Genomic DNA, 12,452 nt, shown 5'->3' with positions numbered 1-12,452 from the left:
CAGCACTGTGAGTATGAGAGAGGGTCAACATTTCAGATTAATCCTCTTTTAAAACCCAGGGCACGTTCTTTATTTACCCAGCAATGCTAGGGCCATTCTCTTGAAACTGATGTTCACTGTAGATTACCATAGGATTGGCTGGCCAGCTGCTTTAACACTTACTTTGATAAACAGTAGGGAATGTGAGACTCTGAGAGCAGGGTGTCAGAGAGGAAGAGATGGTCTATTTACAGAGAGAATTTAATTATCTTTATTAGCAATTATCATCATCGTCAATTTTTGTACAGCATCTTAATGCAGAGGCCTTAAGTAGGTGAAAATTCTGCTGCATGCAGACTTTTACAAACTGCAATATATTACAGCCTGACAAAAGGACACACAAAATGTTTCAGGCCACATGAGGACAGGAAAAAGCAGAAGGTAATGAAACCTGAGGTTGCTTTAATCTCAAAGTAGTCACCAGTGAGAAAGAGCAAGCTCCTTCCCCATCTTGCAGAGTCTGGCTACAGGGACCAACATTTGGCTATGGACATATACTTCAAAGTTAACAGATGCTCATCATCACTCAATGTCATCTTCCAGCAGTCACACTAATCTCCAGGAATGCTCCCTGGCCTAAATGCTGGCTCCCCTGGCGAGTTCTCTCAGGGATAAAAGCCTCGTTGCCTGAATTCCATACACAAGGTCCAGGCTGGTATCCTAGGGAATATATGGTCTACTTAACTTCAACCACAGTGACTGTATTTCCTGCCCTTCACACACTGAAAAATTGCAACATTTTGCATGCAGGGGTGAGGAGGTACACTTGTCAGCAGGATCTAAATGGCAGTGGTTTGCCTCCTCATATGGTGGCACGAGAGTGAACAGCTTTCTTTCATTCCCATCCTGCTGCTATTTATCCTCAACAGTCAATGACTCAGGATTAAAAAAGTCTCTTCCCTTGCCCTCCTCCCCTTTTCTTCTCCAGCTGATCTAAATAAGGAAAATATGGGAGTAGTGAGAATGGCTGCAGATTTTGGAATAGGCTTGATGGTCTCACAGGTATTCAAAGAGATGAAAGAAGGAAGAAAAATGAAACATTTTTCTTGAACAATTAGCATTCAGCAGCCACTTGTACTTCGTCCAAGGTTCATGTCAGGGTAGCCTTAGGCAGATATGAGGTAATCACTCCCTTAGTAAACTGTTTTCAAGTTGACAAAACTTCCTGGCTCAGTATCAAATGACCTCAGCTGATGTTCAGGTGAACCTGTATCCCTGGGGCACATGGATGAGCTGGGAGGCCTGTTTACCACCAACCTCACTTAGTGCTCCATTTATCAGAGCCCCTGTCTTCTGGCAGCCTCTGTAGTGCTCTCTGGTTTCTGTTCACCTCAGCCATCCCTGCAGGGAAGAGCCCTTACTCACAGCTCCAGGATGAGGACCACATCTGTCTTGTTCTCGTAGATGTCGTGCAGCTTGACGATGTTGGCGTGCAGGATCTGCTGCAGAATGCTGACCTCGCGCTCGATCTCCTCCCGGCTCACCCCGCGCCGGCTGGCCCGGCTCTGGCGCTTCTTGATGAACTTGGCAGCATATTCCACCCCTGTGCTTTTCTCTCGACACTTCTTCACTATGGCAAACTGGCCACTGAGAGAACAAGGAGACAACAAAAATCCTCTTAAGGCTTTTATATGACAGCTTCCCAAATAAGCCAGTCCTACTATACAAAGCCTGATCCTGCAAGCCCTGAGCAGCACTGCTGAGCACTACTTAAGCTTGTTCTGGGTACAAGAGTGAGGACTATCAGGACTCTGCAGTCAAAGGTGAGCAATAACAAGGTAACCTCCTACTGTGTCTTAAATTTAGCAAAACCAAACAGTGACTGACAAAAGGAGTAAAAACCTCTAAAAACCAGTTCATGTTTAAATGAGTAAGATCTGCCTGAAAAGGTTCAAGTTACCACTGCTTCACTGCTTAAGACATTCAAGTCTGCAACACACCACTGGGTGTTCTGAAAGAACACACATACACACACTAAAATATTTGTCTTAAGAATAGTTCCTAGAGAAGATCTCAAAGGAATCTCTTTGGATATGCAAAACTGGCTTACAGTAACCAATTATCAATTTTTTTAAAAAAAGTTTATTCATATTTATGCATTCACTTGATAATCTGGCTGTTAATATAACTAGAGTAAGTGCAGGTTTCCCACTAGACCTCAAGGACAAAGAATTTCCCACTGTACCAAACAGTACAGTGGCTGCATTAAGGTTAAAAGGCATGTACTTGCAATTTGCTAATAAAATTTTCCTCACCATGGCTCCTAATGTAGTCCAATTGAAAAATTCCCATCTTATCTCCTATAAATTGGCAGATCTCCAGTCCCAGAATACATATTTAGTATGTATTCTTCCTTATTCAGGACGTTATATCCAGACTTTGAAGGAAAAGACTCATCTTACAGGTAACCATAACCTTCAGCTACTGTAATTTTATCAGACAAGATCTCTTTATAAGAATCACAAACAAATTCATTAAGTGCAGCCCCCCATGACTACACTGTATGAGCGCTGAGCTGTTGTTGTTTTCAATATTATTACACTGTTCACTGTCTTGGTAAATGAGAAATGCAAGTACAGTTGATATTTAAATTATGCAGCATACACAGCAATTATATTCAGCACCTCATTAGATGCTGTATTTAGTGCTTCATCAACACAGACATCTGACTGGAGTCTGTCTTAAACACACAGAGGGAAGGAAATTAAAAATTAAGGCAGTCACTTGGTGCTCAATTGTTCTCACAGGCTCCCACCCTATGGCAGACGCAGCCTCTCATTTCAGAGTTCACACAAATACCAGGCAGCCTGACATACTTCTTTTAGGCTTTCATTTTCATACATACCCTAAACCCTTCTCAGGAGAGAGGCAGAAGCAGATGGGACAAGTGTAATCATCCCTTTAGGAATAATCATTCACAAATGGAATCAAGACTGTGGCCATTTGTCACATGCTTTAATTGATTCATATTTCTCCTGCTTTTATCATTACCCACAAACCCTAGGGAAATTCCCACTACAAAATCCCCAAACTTGCCTTAAACATTCTACTAAAAGAATTTGTTTTGTAGTGCTGAGAGCTGCTTGTGTAAAACATCACAGGTTTCATGTTTTTCTTGTTTGCTTGATCATATTTTGCAATACATGCATCTTGCTTGGTTCAAACTTTCTGATGAAACACAGTATTAATGTTCCTGTGCTTGTTTCCTTAAATCCTCTCTAGAGACAAATTTTGTCAAAGTTCAGGAGAAAATGTTTTTATAAGCACTGATTATGGGAACAAACACAGTCACTTGTGCATTTAGAAATTCCAGCAATACTGTGGATTTTGTACATTTCTGTTTATGAAAAGCTTACAAATGTAATAATATCACAGCATAGGAATTCCTGTCTTCTCCTTTGACATAAATAATTGTCCCAGACTGTAACTATTACAGTACCAATTCCCTTGTAATCTACTATTGCTCCCCTGTGTGGCCACCAACACACACTGTTGCTGAGCCTGTCCCAGTCTTCATGCCATTTCTCATCTCCCTTAAAAACAGGCTTTTGCAGACAAGTCTTTAGGGGGACATTATGAGACTGAGGAGAAGAGGTTGCAAGCCACAGGGAAGGACACAAATGCTCAATTTTTTTAGCCTGTGACATTTAAGACAGTTACAATGCAATTACCAATTAATAGCTCCTGGAGGCCCATTCAGTTATAAACAAGAGGATGCCTCACAGGCATTTTACAATCACAGTCAGAAACTTTGGATTTCTTATCAGCTATGGAGATTGTAAGGTCAGGAGCAAGACAACAGTGATTTTCTGCCTTTTAATGCATCTGCATTCAGATCATGCAAATCAAACTGTGCCAGCTTCCAAAACTTTTGACCTAGACTAGGAAAACACCAGAAGAAAGAAAAGCATGTCTCCCTGACACCTAAGCTGACAGCATTAAGAAATTAAGCCATTTAGATAATTTCACGTGGGGCATTTTTACCTGATCTTAGACTTGAAACTAGATTTCCCAGCTCACCTATCCAAATTTCAGCAAAAAGACCTTGCCAGAATTCATGGGGTTTAGTACAGCACTGAAATGAAGACAACTTGGATCATGAACAGAAGTATTTACAAAACACACAGAATAACCTCAGAGGCAGACTTCTGGATGGAGCCTACCTGGACCTCAGTAAGGCCTTTGGAACTGTCCCCCACAGCGCACTCCTGGAGAAACTGGCTGTGCATGGCTTTGACATTGGTCTCTGAAGTCTTTTCCAAACTTAATGACATTACAATTCCTAATTTCTAAAATGTTTCTTTCCAAGAAGTTTCATTTGTTCCCTTCCAGTAATATTTTGGACAGCTGTGCAACAGCCTTGTCACACATTGAAGCATCCTCATTTGTGGACACAGCTCTTGAGTATGAACAATAGCAGCTGCATCTTGTCAGTTATAACATAATTAGGTACAACATCAAATCTGTCCATCAGTTATGATGGAATTTATCCCAGCAATGAAGACAACCTATAATTTGCATTGCTACTATCATGCAGGAAGTTTGTCACTGAATAAGAACACAGAGACAATACTAGTGGCTGGTTATGGAGTCTATTTCCAGAAGCATGCTTTAGAAAAGCACAAGTTCAGCTTACTCAATCATCCTGCCCTTCAGGAGAGGATGTGGGAAGAGAGAAGCTGGACAATCTGGAATAATAGGACAACTTCTTGCTCTTTGTCAAAGTTTCCTTTGAATGCTGGTTCTGGAGCATAATGCTCTGGGGTAGAATGTCACATGAGAGTAAGAGCAGTGCAGCTGCTAGTCTGGAATGCCCCAGTGCCCAGCAGTGCTGCTGCTCCACAGCTTTAGAATAAAGAGAGCCCTTAAGCAACTGCTTGCACAGGCATAGGTTTATTCCAGTCTTCCTCTGATGTTCCTGAAACACTGCATGGCTCAGGAGCTCTTCTCAAAACACTGAATATATGTGAGCAAAGTACTGAGATGACAGTACAGGTTACCTTGCTCCAATCAGGCTTTCTGAGACCTGAGTGAGGAGAAGTCAGGAACCTGCTTCTGTCTGTCATTTGAGAAGAGCACACCATTTCTTCCCCAAATACCAAACATATGTTCCCTTTCTGCATGTTCAGTCTATTTATTCATGTCCTGCTCATGTTCAACTTAATTTCATTCATTAAAGAATTCTAAAAATATATGATGATGATGATTTAGTTGTTAAAACTTGAAATTCCCATAAAAGACACGATATATGTGAAGACGTTGACAGATATACTTTGGACTGAAATATGTTTTTAACAAGTTCTTTGAAAAGTAAATGAATGCGGCAAAGGACATCACTCTGGCATTCAGCTCCCTACATGAGGCAGGACAATTTACTTAGGAGCAGATTTGCAAGGGATTTTAGGCAGCCTCCCATTGACTTTTACAGCAATAAGGTTCCTACACACATGATGAAAAGTAATTTCTAATTTCCCCAAGTCTGTAAAATACAGGTAATGCTACTGGAAAATGAAATAACATTATATGGGGTAAGGATACAAATTCATTTCATGCCTCTAAATATCACTAGAAGTGCAATTATCGTAATTAATATTTTATTCACTAGGTGTTCCTGCACACCTGAAAGGAGGCTAAACAGTTTTTAACTGCTTAAATTCACAGGCAGTAGTGTGAATGCATGTTAGTTTAAAAATACTAAAAAAATATCATGAAATCATTGTGTGTACATGCATGAGTTAACAGACATAAACAAAACCACAACAATAGTGTTTAGCCAACCTGAACACAGAGCTTCTCTACTTTTGAGGCTGGCATGTTTGGTACAGCAGAGAGGGCTGGGAAAGCATGTATAATAACAATATCCATTGTTATTACATGAAAAGTTTTGTTCATCGTGCCTTTTTGCCACTATTAAGTTAGGATTGGTTTTAACTGGTCATCTCAAGCTTAGCAAGTGTGCATCTTACTACTTTTCCATCTTTTACACTTCTATTTCTTTTTCTTGGAAAAAATTACTAATAATTTTATCCATTTATGATTGTATTTTTTTGCTAACTTTCAAAGCAAAGCCCTGGAGAATTCTTGCTGAATTTGAAGAAAACATATTTTTCTGCCTTATTTTTTTTCTAGTGATTAGAGCAATTGCTCAACCATAGTTTTATTAAGCTAAACACTCTCCTCCCGCTTTGCTTACACTTCAGAGATGACTACTGCTGTTTGTAACTGCACTGATGCTCCTCCCAGCAGAGAGGACAGCAGTCTGCTTGGAACAACACTGAGAATCCATTTTTATGCTTTCAATTCATTCATGAAACACAGATCAACCAAAGGCCATGCAAGGTTCACAAAACATACGCATAAAAGCACTTTGCTGGATTTTGCAGGATTTCTGTAGTCACATAAAAGTCCTCTGTAAATGAGAATGATTTACAGTTTTGGTTTTTTTTTTAATAGGCTTTCTGTTTTAGACTAAACCAGGATTTTGGTACAGCAGACATTTAACCTAAGCAGTAAATAAAGAGGAAGTCAAATAGCACAGCATTTATAAAGAAATTAGAGTAGGATAACTGAAACAGCAAATGAGCAATTCTATGACAAGGTCACCGAAGGGATAGCATCTCACTGCTTCTGTAAGGTCTTTTGGAATAAAACTAAAAAAAACCCCAAAATCTTCTTCTGTTAAATACTCTTGATGTCACCTCTTGTATCTTCATAACAATAAAACTGTGACAAATGTTACTGTACTTCTGTCTAAGTTTCAGATAAAACTGAGGTTTGGTTTACTTGTTTGCTTTTCTTTTCCTCCAAAACAAAATGCAAAGGAAGTGGTTAACCTTGCCTAAAGCAACTACACAGAACTTAAACTACCAGATGCCAGATTATAACAGAATGATCCAAAACTCTTTAAATAGGGCATTTAACAGGAATTTTGCTGGACTACTAAAGAGTAGTAGAAAGAAAAAAAAATCAGCTGCAACTCTTAAACACGCTGGCATTTTCACTCACAGCTCATGTTTTACTGATTGTGTAGTGCTCTAGAGCACAGTGACTTTGGGAGATAAGTTTCGATATTCCTGAAGGGAAGTGCTGAGCACCTTTGGTAACCAACACACCCTGACCCAACAGTGATCTCTGTGTCCAGTGCCAGAAAAGAGTGAGAAGAGTAGAAGAATATGATCTCTAACAGAAGGATCTGGTTTACTGGAATAAGTAGAGAGCAGTTCATCTGAAATTCGAAGAAAGTTTGATAAATCTAATGTTTCTGAACAGTGCTATGAACTATTACAAGCTATCAGTACAGTAACACAGTTAATACTTTAAACACGTTCTGGGGGCCTTAGCTGAGTCACAAGAAATTGTGCCACCTGCTGAATCATCAACAGCATCTCCTGAAACTGCTGAATGTTTTTGGAAACTTCCCAATCCCACAGTAGCAATCAATATGGCCCTTATCAGCTCCTCCTGAGACTGGAGGTGCAGAGTCAGCATGAGCCCAGCAATTCTGGCAAGTTCCCAATAGGCTGGCAAGTTTTTTTGTGTAATCTGAAGCTCAAAAATAAAATGTACATGATGAAAAATCTTCCCTGCTTCTCAGAACTAGCTTTTGGATTGAGTATCAGTGCTCAGAGTGGCAACGAGCGGAGTGCAGAGAGCCAGGGAAGGTCACAGCTGACTCATGCTCGCAGGAATAGCTGATCTGATAAGCTGTTCCTCTTGCCACGTGGAGCAACAGCAGGGCAGACATAATGTGCATGAGAAAGGTTAGCAGACTGCACCTGGGTGTGTAAAGGTCCAAATCCACCTAGATAAGGACAGAGTAATAGACCTGGGAGCACACATATTGTAAGAGGGGAGCAGTATTATGGTCAAATAGTTACATGATTTTTCTCCTTCCCCATGTATCAAACAGATAGAAACTATGCTAGCATTTCATTCAAGACTTTAGGAAATTATCTGTAAGGCCAAAACTGCAAAAGGTTACTGAAACTCCCATTTCACTGCTCAGCTATTACAACAGGTCCTCACACTGGTTCAAACTGCTGGTGTAGTGTGGTAACAAGGATTAATAGATGTCACCCGAGATAAATTAAGCTTGACCATCAGACAAGTATCTGCGAGCTCTGTTCTGCATCAGATGTTAACAATTTGTCCAGTGCTTTATCACTGTTAGAATTTGAGCTGTGCTATGTTTATTTCATGTGCATTTTTACTCATAAGTATTATTTTTCATTTTAAAATTATGGAATTAATACTATACAGAGTATATTTTCTCAGCTGTTGAAATTTCCGTCTGCTTTCTACTGCAATGTAAAATGGAAAAAATTATTTAATTTTACAGAAATGGCGAAACAAAGATTGGGATTCAATGTCTTTTTCTTGGGATTAATATCCTGTTTAATATTCAGTGGTTAGAATTTGAGCTTTGTGAGCACTACCACAGAGGTCGTTCATCTCTACTTATACTCTCAAAGCCAGACATGGACTGAGGAGAAACACTGAGATCATTTCTGTCATCAAGGCAGATGCTGATGATAAGGAATGCGTGACTTAGTTACAAAGTAAGGCCAAGGCCAGTTCTTCTCTGTTACTGTAGGTACAGCAACTTTGTTATTGGGGAAAAAACCAAACAACAACAAAACCTTCCATCTTCTCCCTGCCTTTTGTAACAAATATTTTATCTTTGACACAGTTAAGGTAGAATTGAAAACTAATAGGGAATCCTGCTAGAACGCCTAAAAAGAAAAAAATCGAGAACACTGAGTGTATCAGACAGCTGATAATCACAGTGATTGCGACCAAATACCACATGCTGAAACTGTTTCAGCAAAAGATTGACATACATGTAAGGTGACTTAGAAGATTTGTAACAAGAAACATTACCAGAAGTTCTGGGTAGTACTCAGGAATTAAATGAACATTTTGCATCAAACATAAAGATCTGCTTTGTGTATGTTGTAAAATAAAATAATCCAAAGTTATTCTTCAAAATTTAAAGAACTAATTCAAAGTGCAAACTAATCAAAGAACAGAGTTAAAGTTCATGTCTGAGAAAGCACAGTACTGAGAAATTTCTACAGTTAGAAAACCATTCCTGATACGAAGATACTGTGTGGTGTGAGTTAAGGGCAATTTTCCCTGCTGTAACCACAGCCCTCTGTTTAGTAGGAAGGGTCCAAGTAGGTGGGGGCTCATGACTTTTTAATTCTAGATTTCCAGGTTCCTGCTGTACAAAGAATACCTGTGTTATCTCTGCTTTTGGTTTTCACTACATAAATAAATACCTAGTTACACTGTCAGAACAGCAACTTGAGCCAGGTTCCAAGGTCCCATTATCACTGGTAAAATGCTGCATTTGCTGTCCTTTAAAGCTTCACCCAGAAAATGGGGTTTCTCCGCTCTCAGAGTTGATCCTCCACACACAAGCACAGAGGAAGGTGGAACTTGTAGTTGGAGATGAGGAACTACAGGGAAGTAGTACAAGCCACTGAGGAAAGACGGAGCTTGGTTTTAACCATGAAACCCCAGCCCAGGTCAGCAGGGGCTAAGAAACTGGAGGCTCGATTATGCCCAAACTAATAAACAGAAATGACAGTGATTATTTTCTGCATGAAGGCATTGACTGGCCCAGGAGATGAGGGATGAGCGCAGCTCTCAGTTATGGAGACAGGCAAGAAACTGTACTGGCAGGTGGCAAGGCTGGCCCACACTGGGAAGGAAGGCACAGCCCCTTTCCCCTACAGTGAAAGGACAACAGTGAAGGAAAAGGAGGAGACTTCCATGACCAGAAATATTACTCCAAGGTTTTTCTGTTTTTCACTGTCAACTATGAATCCTTGTATACTGCAAAGCTGAGCTGCAGGAGCAGGACACTAGTCCAGGACAGCAGTGCCAGGCCCACATCACCCTGCAGGAACACACTTTCTCAATGGGCACTGTCACAAAACACTTCGGGAAAAGCTCCATGACATTTCCTAGCCTCAGCCCCAACTTGATACACAACAATGACACTGCCCAGAAGTCACAAATGTCAACAGCTCTCACAGTCTGGCTGGCACCACATTTAGGTAATAGATTAATGACTCTATGGTACATCCTTTTATAAATCACACTGCACATCTCATGTTCTAGTACCTACCACCATCATCAGTGTTTGCTAGTAGAGCAGAAAAGGGCTCCTGCACGTTCACGTAACACTTTTTGTTCAGTGAGCCACAACTACCCATCCAAAACACAACAATTGAAACATTATATTAAAGGCTTTCCAGTGAGCTTTATTGCTGCCACTTTCCTGGAGACTATATCCCTAGCTCAGCAGGGCAGCTCTTCTTTCTGTGGGCCTACTCTGCCCTTGATTTAAGACTTTCCATTCTTAGTTGTCCCCAGCCATCACCTCCCTTGCCACAAGAATCAGCAGTTATTTCACCTGCTGCATATTGCCAAGACAACTAAGTCTTCACTTCTTCACATTTTTCAAGGAATATTTCCACTGATTTAGCATGTCATTAACATCCCTGCAGATGGCTTAGGCCAGGACCCTCCTTAAAACAACCCAAATTGTTAAAGCTGTATTACTTCTTTATAGTGTTGAAATTTGTTAAATTCACTTTAGAGTCTTCTTTTTAAACTTTTTTTTCAGCTATGGCTAGAGAACCACAGTCCCCATAGACTTGAAAGTGATTGATAGTATCTTGAGGGAAGCAACACAATTGTATATGTATATTTGAAGTATTGCACACATTCAGCATAGGCCACCCCTAAGCTTCCCAAACAGAGCTGCTATAACAAACAAGGCCATCAGCAAGTTGTCTCTAAGCCACATGCCTAACAGATTGCTCCCTGTCTGTACCCTTTGGAGAAGGTGAACAACAGAGGCTGGTATAAGAATAATATTTGAAAGACTGAGGCAATGTTGGAGCTAGGCAGCTGGTCAGAGCACATAGCTACAGCCATGGAAAAACCTGCTCTCTCCTCTGCAAAATGCTTCTCACACACCCCTGCCTTGGCACATAAGACAACTGCATTGACAACCCCCTGCAAGCTGCTTCCAGCTCTGCAGGGACTCCAAGGATGATCTGGCTGGGCAGGGCCCACCCACACTCTCCCTGTGCAGGGTTTTACACGGCTGCAGCTGGGGAGCTTTGCTGTGGTCACCCTCAATGCTGCAGAATGACAGTAAGTACCTCCTTTCATCACCAGACCAGAGAGCTCAGCCTTCGCAGCCTGTGGTGGGAGCATCCTTTTCCTGAGTGCTGTGCAAAGACTTCCAGATAAACAGGTGCTGGCTCTGTCAGCCTCTATTTTATCTCATGGCTGAATCCCAGCTAGAACAAGCACTAGGCCTATGTTAACAACTAGTTTTGTTCTTTAGAAGTAACAAACTCAGTGAGGAGGACAAGAACAGGACAGACTCTTCACAGATGTTATTTGAAAACATTTGTTTCATGATTTCTGCTCGCAAAATGACAATAATATGAATCCTTTAACCTACCTCTACCTGTCAGTAACTAACAGCTTGTTGCAAACTGAACTAATAAAAGGCATCTACAGGTTCTAAGGGCAGCAGTCAGCATTGGAAAAGATCAGTTACTGCAATCTGTCCAGCATGTTAACTTCCTTCTAGCAAAGCAAGATACCATTCGTCACTGGCTCTTATCAGTAGTTACTGCTCAGAGATAAAGAGTAATGACAACGCAGATGACACTGCACATTTAACACACAAAACCTGAAAGTGAAAATACAGACTAAGACAATGTGACATTATACATGCAGCCTGAAGAGGAGGACAGCTGCTGTGACCATACAAACCTTGACCAGCCTCTCAGGCTGATTCAAGCAGCAATGGCCAGCCTTTGCCTGATTGTTTCAGCTATACGTCCCCAGCCAAAATCTCCAATATCCATTAGCTTGGAGAATGATGTTCATCATCTCAAAAGATTCTCAAAACAAATTCAGAACTCAAAGTAAAAATAAACTACTTAGTCTTCAGTTTCTCATTTTAGTGTTTAACCTCAGGCCTCCTAGCTTAAAACCACACCTCTTATACCCTGCATACACACACACTGAATTTCTTTTACTGCTCACTGTTGCCAGATTTTCACTGTCAGACTGATATTCTCAGTACTAGGCAATACTTAGAAGGCAGCAGTTATAGGAAATTTAATAGTTATGGCATTCCTGAGAGGGAAGGGGATGGAAAACAAACAAACAAACCTCAACCCCTCTCCCCTTGAAAGAAGTATTTCTTCTTTTCTAAAGATGAAATAGCTGAGAGTGAAAAAAAAATCCTGTGGGACACAGCATCAACTGAAGTGTTTTAAGGGCACTCATTACTGGGCCTTAAAAAAGGGTGATGGCACATACACAGTCATTTATCAAGACCAGCTGCCAGTCCCTGGGAAAAAAGCCAACCTGTG

The 12,452-nt window shown here is 40.7% G+C and overlaps 1 protein-coding gene across 4 annotated transcripts in view; it reads right to left on the bottom strand.

The window, feature by feature from the left end:
- The window catches only part of DAPK2 (death associated protein kinase 2), a 40,978-nt gene that overhangs the window by 21,515 nt on the left and 7,011 nt on the right, over positions 1–12,452 (bottom strand). For all 4 annotated transcript variants that reach the window (XM_066328790.1, XM_066328787.1, XM_066328791.1 and 1 more), the window contains exon 3: positions 1,405–1,626. In XM_066328790.1, the coding sequence (XP_066184887.1) occupies positions 1,405–1,626 (222 nt within the window). The remainder of the gene's footprint in view (positions 1–1,404; positions 1,627–12,452) is intronic.

Source organism: Sylvia atricapilla, chromosome 13 (assembly GCF_009819655.1).
Source record: "Sylvia atricapilla isolate bSylAtr1 chromosome 13, bSylAtr1.pri, whole genome shotgun sequence".
Taxonomy (NCBI): domain Eukaryota; kingdom Metazoa; phylum Chordata; class Aves; order Passeriformes; family Sylviidae; genus Sylvia; species Sylvia atricapilla.
Note: the sequence above shows the minus strand (reverse complement) of the source record. Positions and strands in the feature narration are given on the sequence as shown.